The sequence below is a fragment of the Acipenser ruthenus genome, unplaced genomic scaffold (genome assembly GCF_902713425.1).
Source record: "Acipenser ruthenus unplaced genomic scaffold, fAciRut3.2 maternal haplotype, whole genome shotgun sequence".
NCBI classification, from domain to species: domain Eukaryota; kingdom Metazoa; phylum Chordata; class Actinopteri; order Acipenseriformes; family Acipenseridae; genus Acipenser; species Acipenser ruthenus.
Genome location: NW_026708311.1, coordinates 60,016 through 74,408, shown reverse-complemented (window position 1 = coordinate 74,408; position 14,393 = coordinate 60,016). Strand labels below are relative to the sequence as shown.

General features: G+C 43.2%; 2 protein-coding genes and 4 non-coding genes across 8 annotated transcripts; 3 read left to right on the top strand and 3 right to left on the bottom strand.

The window, feature by feature from the left end:
• Positions 1 to 201: 201 nt before the first annotated feature.
• Positions 202 to 335, bottom strand: LOC117404649 (U8 small nucleolar RNA). Its single transcript, XR_004544670.3, has one exon. It is a non-coding gene; the product is annotated as a U8 small nucleolar RNA (small nucleolar RNA).
• A 2,410-nt stretch (positions 336 to 2,745) lies between these two features.
• Positions 2,746 to 2,827, top strand: trnal-aag (transfer RNA leucine (anticodon AAG)). The gene has a single exon. It is a non-coding gene; the product is annotated as a tRNA-Leu (tRNA).
• Positions 2,828 to 3,626: 799 nt separating this feature from the next.
• LOC117967951 (homeobox protein MIXL1-like) lies at positions 3,627 to 5,143 on the top strand. Its single transcript, XM_034915445.2, has 3 exons — positions 3,627 to 3,771; positions 3,881 to 4,158; positions 4,651 to 5,143. Exons 1-3 carry the CDS (start codon positions 3,627 to 3,629, stop codon positions 4,909 to 4,911), a joined length of 684 nt encoding a protein of 227 aa, XP_034771336.2. The 3' UTR covers positions 4,912 to 5,143.
• A 242-nt stretch (positions 5,144 to 5,385) lies between these two features.
• trnan-guu (transfer RNA asparagine (anticodon GUU)) lies at positions 5,386 to 5,459 on the bottom strand. Its single transcript has one exon. It is a non-coding gene; the product is annotated as a tRNA-Asn (tRNA).
• Positions 5,460 to 6,056: 597 nt separating this feature from the next.
• Positions 6,057 to 6,190, bottom strand: LOC117404650 (U8 small nucleolar RNA). The gene has a single exon (XR_004544671.3). It is a non-coding gene; the product is annotated as a U8 small nucleolar RNA (small nucleolar RNA).
• A 507-nt stretch (positions 6,191 to 6,697) lies between these two features.
• LOC131731250 (transmembrane protein 107-like) lies at positions 6,698 to 14,358 on the top strand. 3 transcript variants are annotated; one of them, XM_059020773.1, is made up of 6 exons: positions 6,698 to 6,957; positions 7,213 to 7,312; positions 8,302 to 8,369; positions 9,153 to 9,253; positions 10,898 to 10,994; positions 12,385 to 14,358. In XM_059020773.1, exons 2-6 carry the CDS (start codon positions 7,226 to 7,228, stop codon positions 12,452 to 12,454), a joined length of 423 nt encoding a protein of 140 aa, XP_058876756.1. In that variant the 5' UTR covers positions 6,698 to 6,957; positions 7,213 to 7,225; the 3' UTR covers positions 12,455 to 14,358. The 3 variants fall into 3 exon arrangements, with proteins under 3 accessions (XP_058876756.1, XP_058876755.1, XP_058876757.1); XM_059020772.1 differs by lacking the exon at positions 10,898 to 10,994 and adding an exon at positions 9,644 to 9,740 and having other exon boundaries at positions 6,700 to 6,957; XM_059020774.1 differs by lacking the exons at positions 9,153 to 9,253; positions 10,898 to 10,994 and having other exon boundaries at positions 6,700 to 6,957.
• The last annotated feature ends 35 nt before the right edge of the window (positions 14,359 to 14,393 follow it).

Genomic DNA, 14,393 nt, shown 5'->3' with positions numbered 1-14,393 from the left:
AATAAATCATTATTAGTTTGATTTTGAACCGAGACCCGCGTCTCGGGTCTAGTTTCTTATAGATTATAACGCCCTGACAGCGACACCCACCGCTGCACCTTCTCAGCAGTCCGCTAGAGAGCGACACTTCCTCGTGTGTGTTTGCACGCAACACATATGAAATCTGTTCTTATTTTGATTAGTGTGGGATCGCCAGTGATAATCAGAATGGGCTCGGAGAGGAGTTGCAGTCCTCGGCGAGCAGGAGCGGTTAATCCCCGTCTCATAAGCCTCCATTCATCATGTTCTGCTGCTCCATTGCTGGAGTAACAGGTAAGGATATACCTCACTGACGATAGCGACGCACCGGGCTAGAGAGGCGAGCGACCGGGAGCGACCTCCGGCAACCTCGGGGTGACTCGAAGCCTGCCAGCGCGGTTTTAATACACACTGTAAAAAATCATGTGCCCATTGAAGCGAGGACCGCACACTGATACGACACGCTGACACAAGCCATACAAACGTACAGATGTTGGCTCACAGACCACAGGAGCGTTTCTTTACAAAGGAATTTGCGTACTGGTATCACGTGATGTCTTTTTAATATACAGCACTAGACCCTGATATTGATGCGATCCAGCCCTCTGACATGTCTTTATAATATACAGCACTAGACCCTGATATTGATGCGATCCAGCCCTCTGACATGTCTTTATAATATACAGCACTAGACCCTGATATTGATGCGATCCAGCCCTCTGAAATGTCTTTATAATATACAGCGCTAGACCCTGATATTGATGCGATCCAGCCCTCTGAAATGTCTTTATAATATATAGCACTAGACCCTGATATTGATGCGATCCAGCCCTCTGAAATGTCTTTATAATATACAGCGCTAGACCCTGATATTGATGCGATCCAGCCCTCTGAAATGTCTTTATAATATACAGCACTAGACCCTGATATCGATGCGATCCAGCCCTCTGAAATGTCTTTATAATATACAGCACTAGACCCTGATATTGATGCGATCCAGCCCTCTGAAATGTCTTTATAATATACAGCACTAGACCCTGATATTGATGCGATCCAGCCCTCTGAAATGTCTTTATAATATACAGCACTAGACCCTGATATTGATGCGATCCAGCCCTCTGAAATGTCTTTATAATATACAGCACTAGACCCTGATATTGATGCGATCCAGCCCTCTGAAATGTCTTTATAATATACAGCACTAGACCCTGATATCGATGCGATCCAGCCCTCTGAAATGTCTTTTATAATATACAGCGCTAGACCCTGATATTGATGCGATCCAGCCCTCTGAAATGTCTTTATAATATACAGCACTAGACCCTGATATTGATGCGATCCAGCCCTCTGAAATGTCTTTATAATATACAGCACTAGACCCTGATATTGATGCGATCCAGCCCTCTGAAATGTCTTTATAATATACAGCGCTAGACCCTGATATTGATGCGATCCAGCCCTCTGAAATGTCTTTATAATATACAGCGCTAGACCCTGATATTGATGCGATCCAGCCCTCTGAAATGTCTTTATAATATACAGCACTAGACCCTGATATTGATGCGATCCAGCCCTCTGAAATGTCTTTATAATATACAGCGCTAGACCCTGATATTGATGCGATCCAGCCCTCTGAAATGTCTTTATAATATACAGCGCTAGACCCTGATATTGATGCGATCCAGCCCTCTGAAATGTCTTTATAATATACAGCGCTAGACCCTGATATTGATGCGATCCAGCCCTCTGAAATGTCTTTATAATATACAGCACTAGACCCTGATATTGATGCGATCCAGCCCTCTGAAATGTCTTTATAATATACAGCGCTAGACCCTGATATTGATGCGATCCAGCCCTCTGAAATGTCTTTATAATATACAGCACTAGACCCTGATATTGATGCGATCCAGCCCTCTGAAATGTCTTTATAATATACAGCACTAGACCCTGATATTGATGCGATCCAGCCCTCTGAAATGTCTTTATAATATACAGCACTAGACCCTGATATTGATGCGATCCAGCCCTCTGAAATGTCTTTATAATATATAGCACTAGACCCTGATATTGATGCGATCCAGCCCTCTGAAATGTCTTTATAATATACAGCACTAGACCCTGATATTGATGCGATCCAGCCCTCTGAAATGTCTTTATAATATACAGCACTAGACCCTGATATTGATGCGATCCAGCCCTCTGAAATGTCTTTATAATATACAGCACTAGACCCTGATATTGATGCGATCCAGCCCTCTGAAATGTCTTTATAATATACAGCGCTAGACCCTGATATTGATGCGATCCAGCCCTCTGAAATGTCTTTATAATATACAGCACTAGACCCTGATATTGATGCGATCCAGCCCTCTGAAATGTCTTTATAATACACAGCGCTAGACCCTGATATTGATGCGATCCAGCCCTCTGAAATGTCTTTATAATATACAGCGCTATACCCTGATATTGATGCGATCCAGCCCTCTGAAATGTCTTTATAATATATAACACTAGACCCTGATATCGATGCGATCCAGCCCTCTGAAATGTCTTTATAATATATAACACTAGACCCTGATATCGATGCGATCCAGCCCTCTGAAATGTCTTTATAATATACAGCACTAGCTATTTCTGTTTTTTTATATTTTTATTAAACTCGTAACTTTATTGATTAGTTATTAGCACTAGTTAAATGATTCTGTATTAGTAGAATTCATCGAAGGTAGCGTGGCCGAGCGGTCTAAGGCGCTGGATTAAGGCTCCAGTCTCTTCGGAGGCGTGGGTTCGAATCCCACCGCTGCCAAGATCATTTTGATGCTGTATAATATATGACATTGTTTTTAATATAAGTTAATATAAGCCTAAACAGCGGAGCTGGCTGCGCAATCTTAGGGGGAGAGGAGGAGGAGAGAGGAGAGGGACATCTTATAAGTTCACATCCGCTCAAAATGACAAATACATGACATTAAACCCCCCAGTGTTTCAACGCTGCAACAGCAACAGATCTGGTCGCAGTACGTCCCGTCTGCAACATCACAGCGTACAGATAGAGAGATTGGTTTGCATCAAACAGTCTCCTTATCTTATCCGAACAAGCTTTTCAATATGCATCCAGCGACGTGTCTGTTATTAAATCAATCTGTTGTCACTTCATAGTTTCAAAGCGTTTCCTCCCGACTTTAAAGCTGAATTCTGTTTGGGTTTTTACGTTACTGTGATGTATTTATTTATGTAGGCCTATCTGTCGATTTATTTGTATTTCTATTGTCCTTTCAAAAAAAAAAAAAATCAAACAGTCTGTCAATGACACTGCAATGGGACAAAGCCAGCGATCCTGCCACCTCGCTCACTTCAAAAGCACCGAGGTCTATCAACAATACCTAAGATCATTAATGACGTTTTCTGATCAAAGAACCCACCTTTGATGGTCATTGAAAATGAATTAAGAACCATTTAAAAAACATTAAACGTGTCTTTATTGCGCTTGATCTTGGAAATAAATAAACATGTATCAATAAATATGGTGAAAATGAAGCAGGTGGTCGAAGTTTAGTTCGGTTTCGAATCAGAGGAGTTCGGTTCGGCAGTGACGGGTCTACGGAATGGATCTTGACCGGGAAATGGAGGAGTTTCTGGCCGTAGTTCTGTCTCTGGAGGACGACTACAATGCGGGGGTCAGCTATCCGGACTTTAGGGGAGTCAGCGAGCTTGCGACGGATCAAGGGGGAGACGCGTTCTCCTTTAACGGTGAGTGTGCGGATCAGCCCAACATTCAATCTCACGAAGAGAAGGAGATAGTCCACCTGCTATGCGGGAGTCTATAATGGTGTGTTTTTTTTCATTCTTTATTTGACAGCTCCAAGCAGTCCAGAGGGCGCGCTGGTAGCGGGACGCAGTTTGGATCATTGGAATGCGAATTCGGAACCCGGCTCGACGCTGTGGAACGCGAGCGCAGGATCCGGAGCCGCTCCGGTTTGCAGGTTCCAGTCGGGGAGGCGTAAGAGGAAAAAGACCGTTTTCAGTAAAGAGCAGGCTAAATTCATGAGGAGCGCTTTCGAAAAAGACCCGTATCCGGACTACAAGAAGCGGACCCAGCTGTCCGAAAGCACCGGGATTGCGGAGTCTCGGGTACAGGTAAGGCGGACGGGGTGAGGGTGGGGGGAGGTGCGTCTAGGCTTTTGATACCATGGCAACCACAGTCGCTTATTTGCTATAGAAATCTATTGCTATGCTTGTGATGTCACTGGCTGCTAGTTAATGACGTAACGATCTGCTAGTCCTTGCTATTTAAACTTTCAGAATCACGTGTTCGCCTTTATTTATTTATTTATTTTTTGTATAGATTATTTAATTTGGTTTATTTGTCAAACTAGAAACTGTAAGTGATTCAAGTGATAAAACTCTCTCTCTCACACACACACAATAATACAATAGGCGTATATTGTGGTCTATCTATTTTCTAAATAGATCAATCACAAACTGGACTTTACTGTATCTTTTTGTGTCATTGTATTTACCTCTCTCTCTCTCTCTCTCTCTCTCTCTCTCTCTCTCTCTCTCTCTCTCTCTCTCTCTCTCTCTCTCTCTCTCTCTCTCTCTCTCTCTCTCTCTCTCTCTCTCTTCCAGGTGTGGTTTCAAAACAGGAGAGCGCGACATTTACCTAAAAGGAGTCAGAGAAGCGCGCCACAGCCCTGGAGCCCTCGCCGAGCGCCGCTGGGTCCGCTCCGGGTCTTCCAAACCGCCGACACGCTGAGAGGGAGCCGGCCGGGTTCGGAGTGCGATGGCCGGGTCGCGTCCCAGTATTACGAGGCGTCTCTGAACACCGAGACACCGAGAGACCCGGACGGTCTAGCCCAGGGAATTCCTTTCCATTACTGGAACCGCTGAGACCAGAGCTGGGCGAGAAATATTCACCAACACGCCGCCTTAAGTTTTTACATTTATAATAAACCATTTTGTGTTATTTAATAAATCGTCATAAGTTCAAGGTGTTTTTTTTTGTTGTTCTTCTTAAATTGATATTGTTTTCTCTCTCGTTTATTTTAAGTCATGCTGTAAATATTGGATAATTCGATTGTAAAATAAACAGAAATTCTTTTTTTTTTAAAAAAAGGCTGTTGTCCGTTTTTTTTTTTAATTCAATTTTTGACAAGGTTGGGCTTTCCTTGCAAACTAAAACAGTACTTAACACACTAAAGGGTTTACAAATTAATTAAAAATCAAAGAATATTCGTTAAAAGCTAATTAACCAGTCGGCTATTCTCAATACTGCTTTATTATTATTATTATTATTATTATTATTATTATTATTGTGGACTATTCCACGTTTCGTAAGGAAATTTAAATAAAAACACACAGACCCGTCCCTGGGTGGGCTTGAACCACCAACCTTTCGGTTAACAGCCGAACGCGCTAACCGATTGCGCCACAGAGACCGCGCTGCGTCACCAGCTTACAATGGCGCACAGAAACGGAAATCTCCTTATTACAGCTAGAGAGGCTGCCAGACAGGAGAACTAAATGACTCCCTTAAAATGCGAGGCCCGTTTATACACGAATTACAAAAAAACTGTAGAAAATAACTATATAATGTATATATTATATACTTAAGTGTTTCTCCCTGTACATTTTATGTAGGAATGCATATAGGCTCCCTTGAGAAAGATATGTACAACATATCGAAACGTTGGGCAGCTGGCTCTTTGAGCTAATATATATATATATATATATATATATATATATATATTGATGAGAAAATATTACAAGAGCCTAATGCACACTGAAAGAGCGGTATATAAACTAACACAAACAGTAAGGATTTGTAGCTTCCCTTTTGTCTGTTTTTTTTATAACACTGATCCGTTTACAGCGCCTTGCGAAAAGCGACGTTCGAATATGATTGCATTATTTAGCAGATAACCAAAAGCAACTGCGAGAAACAAAACAGCATGCATGCATAGAACTGATAATAAATAATAAATGCATTGCAATAATTTCGTCTTTTTTTGATTAGAGAGGGATCGCCAGTGATAATCAGAATGGGCTCGGAGAGGAGTTGCAGTCCTCAGCGAGCAGGAGCGGTTAATCCCCGTCTCATCAGCCTCCATTCATCATGTTCTGCTGCTCCATTGCTGGAGTAACAGGTAAGGATATACCTCACTGACGATAGCGACGCACCGGGCTAGAGAGGCGAGCGACCGGGAGCGACCTCCGGCAACCTCGGGGTGACTCGAAGCCTGCCAGCAAAGTTTCACCTCGTATCTATTTTTATTTAGATAAGCAAACGAACATTACCTACGTTTTGTTTAATTTTTTATTTTTTTTATTTATAACAGTCTTTTTTCCTGAAACCATAAGCAACGGTTCACCCTCCCAGAAGGCACCGCTGTGCTAATTTGCATACGGCTCGCCTAAGCTGACGCTCATTGGCTCTTGGACCTCTGCACCCTTCGGTCTTTATCGGAATCTGTCTGGTTTCGTCGTTCCTCGGCGGAGTGATCGAGATAGTGTTATTTTTATTTTTATTTTTATTTTTATTTTATTTTATTTTATTTTATTTTATTTTATTTTATTTTATTTATTTATTTATTTATTTATTTATTTATTTATTTATTTATTTATTTGATCCGTTTTAAAATATACCCACGACGCTCCGCCCCCAAGGAAAATTACCATACACTGCTGGGGGGAGAAGGGTGGATTACGTCACCAGGGTGCGAGCTCTCGCGAGAAACGAGAGGGTTCGGTTGGGTTGCTGTGGGCAACGCGCGATTTGAGCGGCGCTCGGACAAATACACACAAACAGCGAGATTATTTTATTTACGATTATAAACTTTAAAAAGATTGTGTTCGCTTTTTTTTTATTTTATTTTTTTTATTTCAGTTTTATAAACTTAATCCGTCTCGTCTTTAGCTGGGCTAGTTGTCCCCGAGGTAAGTTTCGAATTTCGTTTTTACACATTATCATTTTTTTTTGTTTTGTTTTTAATAATAGTAAAAAAAATACTGTAAAGTTAAATATATTGTATGTCAACGCGGAATTACGTGTGTATCATAAAGCGCGCGTGTATTCAAATTACATTTAAAAAGGTATGTGTTTTTGTTTTCAACGTTTTGCGCCATTGCAAAAAAAAAAAAAAAAAAAAACAACTTATGACTTTTAAACGATGAACAAAATGTTTATTTCAGGACTTTTCGGACAATGACCGCGATTAGCAGCCTGGTCCCGGCCCGCTTTCTCACGCTGACCGCTCACCTGGTCATCGTCATCACTATCTTCTGGTCCCGGGTACGAATAACACACGTGTCTGTAACTGACGCTGGTGATCATTTCAATATTAATAATAATAATAACAGGCTTCATTGAGGGGAGCTCTGAACCCCAGGACTGGGTGCAGCAGCAGCAGCAGCAGCAGGGCTAGTGTGAGTTTGTAACCCTGCTCAAACTCCTGGCTCCTGATCATTTCAATATTAATAATAATAACAGACTTCATTGAGGGGAGCTCTGAACCCCAGGACTGGGTGCAGCAGCAGCAGCAGCAGGGCTAGTGTGAGTTTGTAACCCTGCTCAAACTCCTGGCTCCTGATCATTTCAATATTAATAATAATAACAGACTTCATTGAGGGGAGCTCTGAACCCCAGGACTGGGTGCAGCAGCAGCAGCAGCAGGGCTAGTGTGAGTTTGTAACCCTGCTCAAACTCCTGGCTCCTGATCATTTCAATATTAATAATAATAACAGACTTCATTGAGGGGAGCTCTGAACCCCAGGACTGGGTGCAGCAGCAGCAGCAGCAGCAGGGCTAGTGTGAGTTTGTAACCCTGCTCAAACTCCTGGCTCCTGATCATTTCAATATTAATAATAATAACAGACTTCATTGAGGGGAGCTCTGAACCCCAGGACTGGGTGCAGCAGCAGCAGCAGGGCTAGTGTGAGTTTGTAACCCTGCTCAAACTCCTGGCTCCTGATCATTTCAATATTAATAATAATAACAGACTTCATTGAGGGGAGCTCTGAACCCCAGGACTGGGTGCAGCAGCAGCAGCAGCAGCAGCAGGGCTAGTGTGAGTTTGTAACCCTGCTCAAACTCCTGGCTCCTGATCATTTCAATATTAATAATAATAACAACAGACTTCATCGAGGGGAGCTCTGAACCTCAGGACTGGGTGCAGCAGGGTAGTAGGGTGTAATTTATTCCAAGAGTGATAACAGTGAGTCTGTTGACAGTGTGTATGAAGAATGACTCTCTGTCTGTCTGTCTGTCTCTCTGTCTCACAGGACAGCAACGTGCTTGCGTGCTTGCCTCTGCAGTACACACAGGAGCAGTACCAGGCCAGGGATACTGAGTAAGTCAGAGTTAGAACTGTTCCATAAATTTTCTTTCTTCTTTTTACACCAGGCACCTCCATTCATTATTTAGGCTTTGTAAGCATTGTAAAGCACAGAGAGGTATGTTAAAGCATAGGGAAGCATTGTAAAGCACAGAGAGGTCTGGTAAAGCTTAGGGAAGCATTGTAAAGCACAGAGAGGCGTGGTGAAGCATAGGGAAGCATTGTAAAGCACAGAGAGGTCTGGTAAAGCATAGGGAAGCATTGTAAAGCACAGAGAGGTGTGGTAAAGCATAGGGAAGCATTGTAAAGCACAGAGAGGTCTGGTAAAGCATAGGGAAGCATTGTAAAGCACAGAGAGGTCTGGTAAAGCATAGGGAAGCATTGTAAAGCACAGAGAGGTCTGGTAAAGCATAGGGAAGCATTGTAAAGCACAGAGAGGTCTGGTAAAGCTTAGGGAAGCATTGTAAAGCACAGAGAGGTGTGGTAAAGCATAGGGAAGCATTGTAAAGCACAGAGAGGTCTGGTAAAGCATAGGGAAGCATTGTAAAGCACAGAGAGGTCTGGTAAAGCATAGGGAAGCATTGTAAAGCACAGAGAGGTCTGGTAAAGCATAGGGAAGCATTGTAAAGCACAGAGAGGTGTGGTAAAGCATAGGGAAGCATTGTAAAGCACAGAGAGGTGTGGTAAAGCATAGGGAAGCATTGTAAAGCACAGAGAGGTGTGGTAAAGCATAGGGAAGCATTGTAAAGCACAGAGAGGTGCCCCTGTGTTGACCTGTTCCCTGGCTGTGTGTTGCAGGTTGATCGTGGCGCTCTCTGTCACGCTGGGCTTGTTTGTGGTCGAGCTGGCTGGCTTCCTGTCCGGCGTCTCCATGTTCAACAGCAGCCAGAGCCTTCTCTGTATCCTTTCAAAACACAAACCCACGTCAGAGTACTGTGAGCGAGCACTGCACGAGCATGGGAGACCACAGAGAGGTGTGGTAAACTAACCCTTACCATACCTCTCTGTGCTTTACAATGCTTCCCTATGCTTTACCAGACCTCTCTGTGCTTTACAATGCTTCCCTATGCTTTACCAGACCTCTCTGTGCTTTACAATGCTTCCCTATGCTTTACCAGACCTCTCTGTGCTTTACAATGCTTCCCTATGCTTTACCACACCTCTCTGTGCTTTACAATGCTTCCCTATGCTTTACCATACTCCCCTCTGGCCTGTGCCGTGTGGTTTGCCCCTGACTCCCCTCTGGTCTGTGCTGTGTGGTTTGTCCCTGACTCCCTGCCTCTCGCCAGCGATTGCAGCCCATGTCAGCGCCTCAGTGTCGCTCCTCTTCTTCCTCTTTGAGCAGTGGAGCTGCACCCTCTACTGGTGGATATTCGTGTTCTGCAGGTCAGTGATGCACAGAGAGGGAGGGAGGGGAGTGCGACCGACCCACAGACAGAGATGGAGGCAGACAGACAGAGAGGGAGGCAGACAGACAGACAGACAGACAGAGAGGGAGGCAGACAGACAGACAGACAGACAGAGAGGGAGGCAGACAGACAGACAGACAGAGAGGGAGGCAGACAGACAGACAGACAGAGAGGGAGGCAGACAGACACACAGGCAGACAGGCATGCAGACACACACAGGCATGCAGACAGACACACAGGCATTCAGACAGACAGACAGACAGACAGGCAGGCATGCAGACAGACACACAGGCAAACAGACAGACACACAGGCATGCAGACAGACACACAGGCATGCAGACAGACAGACAGGCAGGCATGCAGACAGACAAACAGGCAGGCAGGCAGACAGACACAGACAGACAGACAGATTACAGGCAACCACAACATCCTGCATTGTGTTTGGGTGTGTCTTTGTAAAAGTTTCCCACAGTAAAAGCACAGTGAAAGCATGGTAAAGCACAGAGAGGTGTGGTAAAGCATATTTAAAAAACAATTAAAATTAAAACTAAAACCGGGCAAACCAAGGTAAACTATGTTAAATACACCATAGAACCGTGGGAAAAACATGTTACAGTGGTAAACTTTTATATGGGTGAGATTGCGTGTCTGTGTTGTCTGTATGTGGGTGTATATGTCTCTGCATGTGTGTCTCTGTGTGTGTGTGTCTGTGTCTCCATGTGGTTGTGTCTGTATCTCTGTGAGTGTGTGTGTCTGTGTCTCTAAGTGTGTGTCTGTGTGTATCTGTGTGTGTGTCCGTGTCTCCATGTGGTTGTGTCTGTGTCTCTAAGTGTGTGTCTGTGTGTATCTGTGTGTGTGTATGTGTCTCCATGTGGTTGTATCTGTGTGTGTGTCTGTGTCTCTATGTGTTTGTGTCTGTATCTCTCTGAGTGTGTGTGTGTGTGTCTGTGTGTATTTGTGTGTGTGTCTGTGTCTCCATGTGGTTGCGTCTGTCTGTATGTGTGTGAGTGTGTGTCTGTATGTCTCCGTGTGTCTGTCTCTGTGGTTGCGTCTGTATGTGTGTGTATGTGTGTGTGTGTATGTGTGTCTCTGTGAGTTTTGCTGTTGTTTTCCCTGACTGGCGCCCCCTATCAGCTCTGGCGGCTCACTGCAGCGCCTCTGTCTGCCTCTCCTTCTTCGTGTTCCAGCAGTGGGAATGCTGGACCTACTGGTACATGTTTGGATTCTGCAGGTAGAAACCGGGCTGCGTCTCAAATACAGGCAATCCAATCACCTGGCCTTTCACATGCAGTCTGATACGCGAGGAGGCTCGGGGGTCCGGTGGTTAGAGAAAGAGGCTTGAGGTTCAAATCCCGGCTCACTGACTCCCTGTGTGTGACCCTGAGCAAGTCGCTTCACCTCCTTGTGCTCCCTCCTTCGGATGAGACATAAAACAAACAAGCTCCTATTGGAAGTGACTCTGCAGCAGCAGCAGTTGTTGATGATGCAGAGTTCACCCCCCTAGTCTCTGTGAGTCGCTTTGGATAAAGGCGTCTGTTTAAAAGACTGATTATTAATAATATAAAGTTCAGTAACAAGAATTTCCCATTCCCTTTTCATCAGTGCCAACGCGTCATTGATCTAAGTTGTGCTCGTCAGCGTTTTGTTAAAGCGAGATTCTCACAGCGGGCAACAGAAATGACTTGAAAGTGAAATCGTTGTTTTTTGTTAGTCAATTAAAATCCACTTCAAACGAAAGCACTTGAACAACCGCAACAATTATTATTATTATTATTATTATTATTATTATTATTATTATTAATAATGTCTCTCTAAAATATCAATTGGGAATTGTTTTTTTAAAAGGAATTCGACCCTGACCGTTCCCGGTGTGTTTGTAAAACATTATAACGCATTTTAAAGTTTATTCAATTAAAAGGAAAACCAACAGCCAAAGTTACTCCACTACCACATTTTGATTTAAAAGACGTGCTTTTGGGCTCCCGAGTGGCGCATCCAGTAAAGGCGCTCCTCGCAGGATGTGCCCTATAGCCTGGAGATCGCAGGTTCGAATCCAGGCTATGTCACAGCTGACCGTGACCGAGAGTTCCTAGGGGGCGGCGCACAATTGGCTGAGCGCTGCCCGGGTAGGGAGGGCTTAGGTCGGCAGGGGAATCCACGGCTCACCGCGCATCAGCGACCCCTGTGGCCGATAGGGCGCCTGTGGCTCTGCAGCGGAGCCGCCAGATCTGTGTTGTCCTCCGGCACTATAGGTCTGGTGGCATTGCTGTGGATCTGCAGTGCGAAAAATGACGGCTTGGAAGGAGCACGTTTCGGAGGACGCGTGTTCCAGCCTCCGTTTCCTGAGTCGGCGGGGGGGTTGCGAGCGGTGAGCCGGGGATACAGATAATAATTGGGCATGCTAAATTGGGGTGAAAACCGGGGTAAAAATAATTGGCGACGACTAAATTTATAAAAAAAATAAAAAATAAAAATAAATAAATAAATAAAAAAAAAAAAGACGTGCTTTTTTGTTTGTTTTTTTTAAATTAATAATATAACTCTTTAATTAATTAATTAATTAATTAATTAATTAATTAATTTATTTATTTATTTATTTATTTATTTTTTCCTCTTTTCAGCGCTCTTCCGGCGGCCACGGAGATCGTGATTTTCATCGCAGTGTTTGGCCTAAAAAAAAAAGCACTCTGACCTGGAGTTTAGAATCAACACATTGCAGTAAACTAGCACGGCACGGATCAGCACGGCACAGATCAGCACCTGCTTTTCAACTCCATTTCCACTGCTGTGCTTTTACTGTGGGGGTGTCTGTAGGGCCCTTCCTTCTTTATATATATATATATAGGTTTGACAGGAGGCAGAACTGCAGTGTACAGACATGTACACACAAGGGTTCAATGATCAGAAAACACATTTATTATTGCAGGACGTTTCCGACAAAAGCCAGCAGCACTAAACACGTTTACTTTCCCTTTACATATACATTTAAATGTATATATTGTGTATTAAGTTAACTTTTTATACTATATATATATATATATGTATATATAGCATGTGTTTTTTCGGTTTATATATATTGCTGTATTTTTTCAACTGAAATTATTATGTTTTTTTTGTTTTGTTTTTTTTATGGAGAAAATAATAAAAATAATAATCTCTATAATTTCCCCTGCGCATTGCTCTGGTGTGTGTTTTTATATACACTGGACACTATGGGTCGCTCCTAATAGCTGGCTGGTCCAGCAGCTGACCTCAGAAGCTGGTAGCGGTCCGCCAATCTTATGCAGGGTCGCTACCTGTCCCTGCTTTCCGTGGATCGTCCCGGTTTTGAGAAAGGTGTCGCGGGGAATTCGATCTGCTTCCCGGGACGCTAAACGTCAGTTTCTATAGACTTGAGCGCAAGCTCGATAAATCAGGATACGACATCTCTGCGATAGACAAGGCGCAATGTGAATTGGTTATCAATACTGTAACTATAGCAGTGAGATTATCAATGTTTTCGATTCTATACACGATTTCTAACCGAACCAGAAAACAGAAAGTACTGATTAGAGGAGAAACCTCAAAATGGAGCGAGGTAACCAGTGGTGTACCACAGGGATCAGTATTAGGTCCTCTGCTATTCCTAATCTACATTAATGATTTAGATTCTGGTATAGTAAGCAAACTTGTTAAATTTGCAGACGACACAAAAATAGGAGGAGTGGCAAACACTGTTGCAGCAGCAATGGTCATTCAAAATGATCTAGACAGCATTCAGAACTGGGCAGACACATGGCAAATGACATTTAATAGAGAAAAGTGTAAAGTATTGCACACAGGCAATAAAAATGTGCATTATACATATCTTATGGGAGATACTGAAATTGAAGAAGGAATCTATGAAAAAGACCTAGGAGTTTATGTTGACTCAGAAATGTCTTCATCTAGACAATGTGGGGAAGCTATAAAAAAAAAAAGGCCAACAAGATGCTCGGATATATAATGAAAAGTGTTGAATTTAAATCAAGGGAAGTCATGTTAAAACTTTACAATGCATTAGTATGGAATATTGTGTTCAGTTCTGGTCACCTCGCTACCAAAAAAAGGATATTGCTGCTCTAGAAAGAGTGCAAAGAAGAGCGAGCAGAATTATCCCGGGTTTAAAAGGCATGTCGTATGCAGACAGGCTCAAAGAATTGAATCTATTCAGTCTTGAACAAAGAAAGACTACGCGGCGATCTGATTCAAACATTCAAAATCCTAAAAGGTATTGACAATGTTGACCCAGGGGACTTTTTTGACCTGAAAAAAGAAACAAGGACCAGGGGTCCCAAATGGAGATTAGATAAAGGGGCATTCAGAACAGAAAATAGGAGGCACTTTTTTTTACACAGAGAATTGTGAGGGTCTGGAACCAACTCCCCAGTAATGTTGTTGAAGCTGACACCCTGGGATCCTTCAAGAAGCTGCTTGATGAGATTCTGGGATCAATAAGCTACTAACAACCAAACGAGCAAGATGGGATGAATGGGGTCTCCTCTCGTTTGTAAACTTTCTTATGTTCTTATGTCCCATCAGCGACCAAAATGTGTCGATGTTTCTAATATTTTGACCCTTTAGTATAATGAACCAACTGGTATGGAGAGAG

Coding starts and splice junctions, on each gene's coding strand:
- LOC117967951 (XM_034915445.2), top strand. CDS start 3,627: ATGGATCTTGACCGGGAAATGGAGGAGTTTCTGGCCGTAGTTCTGTCT. Junction 3,772..3,880: donor AGACGCGTTCTCCTTTAACG/GTGAGTGTGCGG, acceptor TTTATTTGACAG/CTCCAAGCAGTCCAGAGGGC. Junction 4,159..4,650: donor TTGCGGAGTCTCGGGTACAG/GTAAGGCGGACG, acceptor TCTCTCTTCCAG/GTGTGGTTTCAAAACAGGAG.
- LOC131731250 (XM_059020773.1), top strand. CDS start 7,226: ATGACCGCGATTAGCAGCCTGGTCCCGGCCCGCTTTCTCACGCTGACC. Junction 7,313..8,301: donor TCACTATCTTCTGGTCCCGG/GTACGAATAACA, acceptor TCTGTCTCACAG/GACAGCAACGTGCTTGCGTG. Junction 10,995..12,384: donor TACATGTTTGGATTCTGCAG/GTAGAAACCGGG, acceptor TCCTCTTTTCAG/CGCTCTTCCGGCGGCCACGG.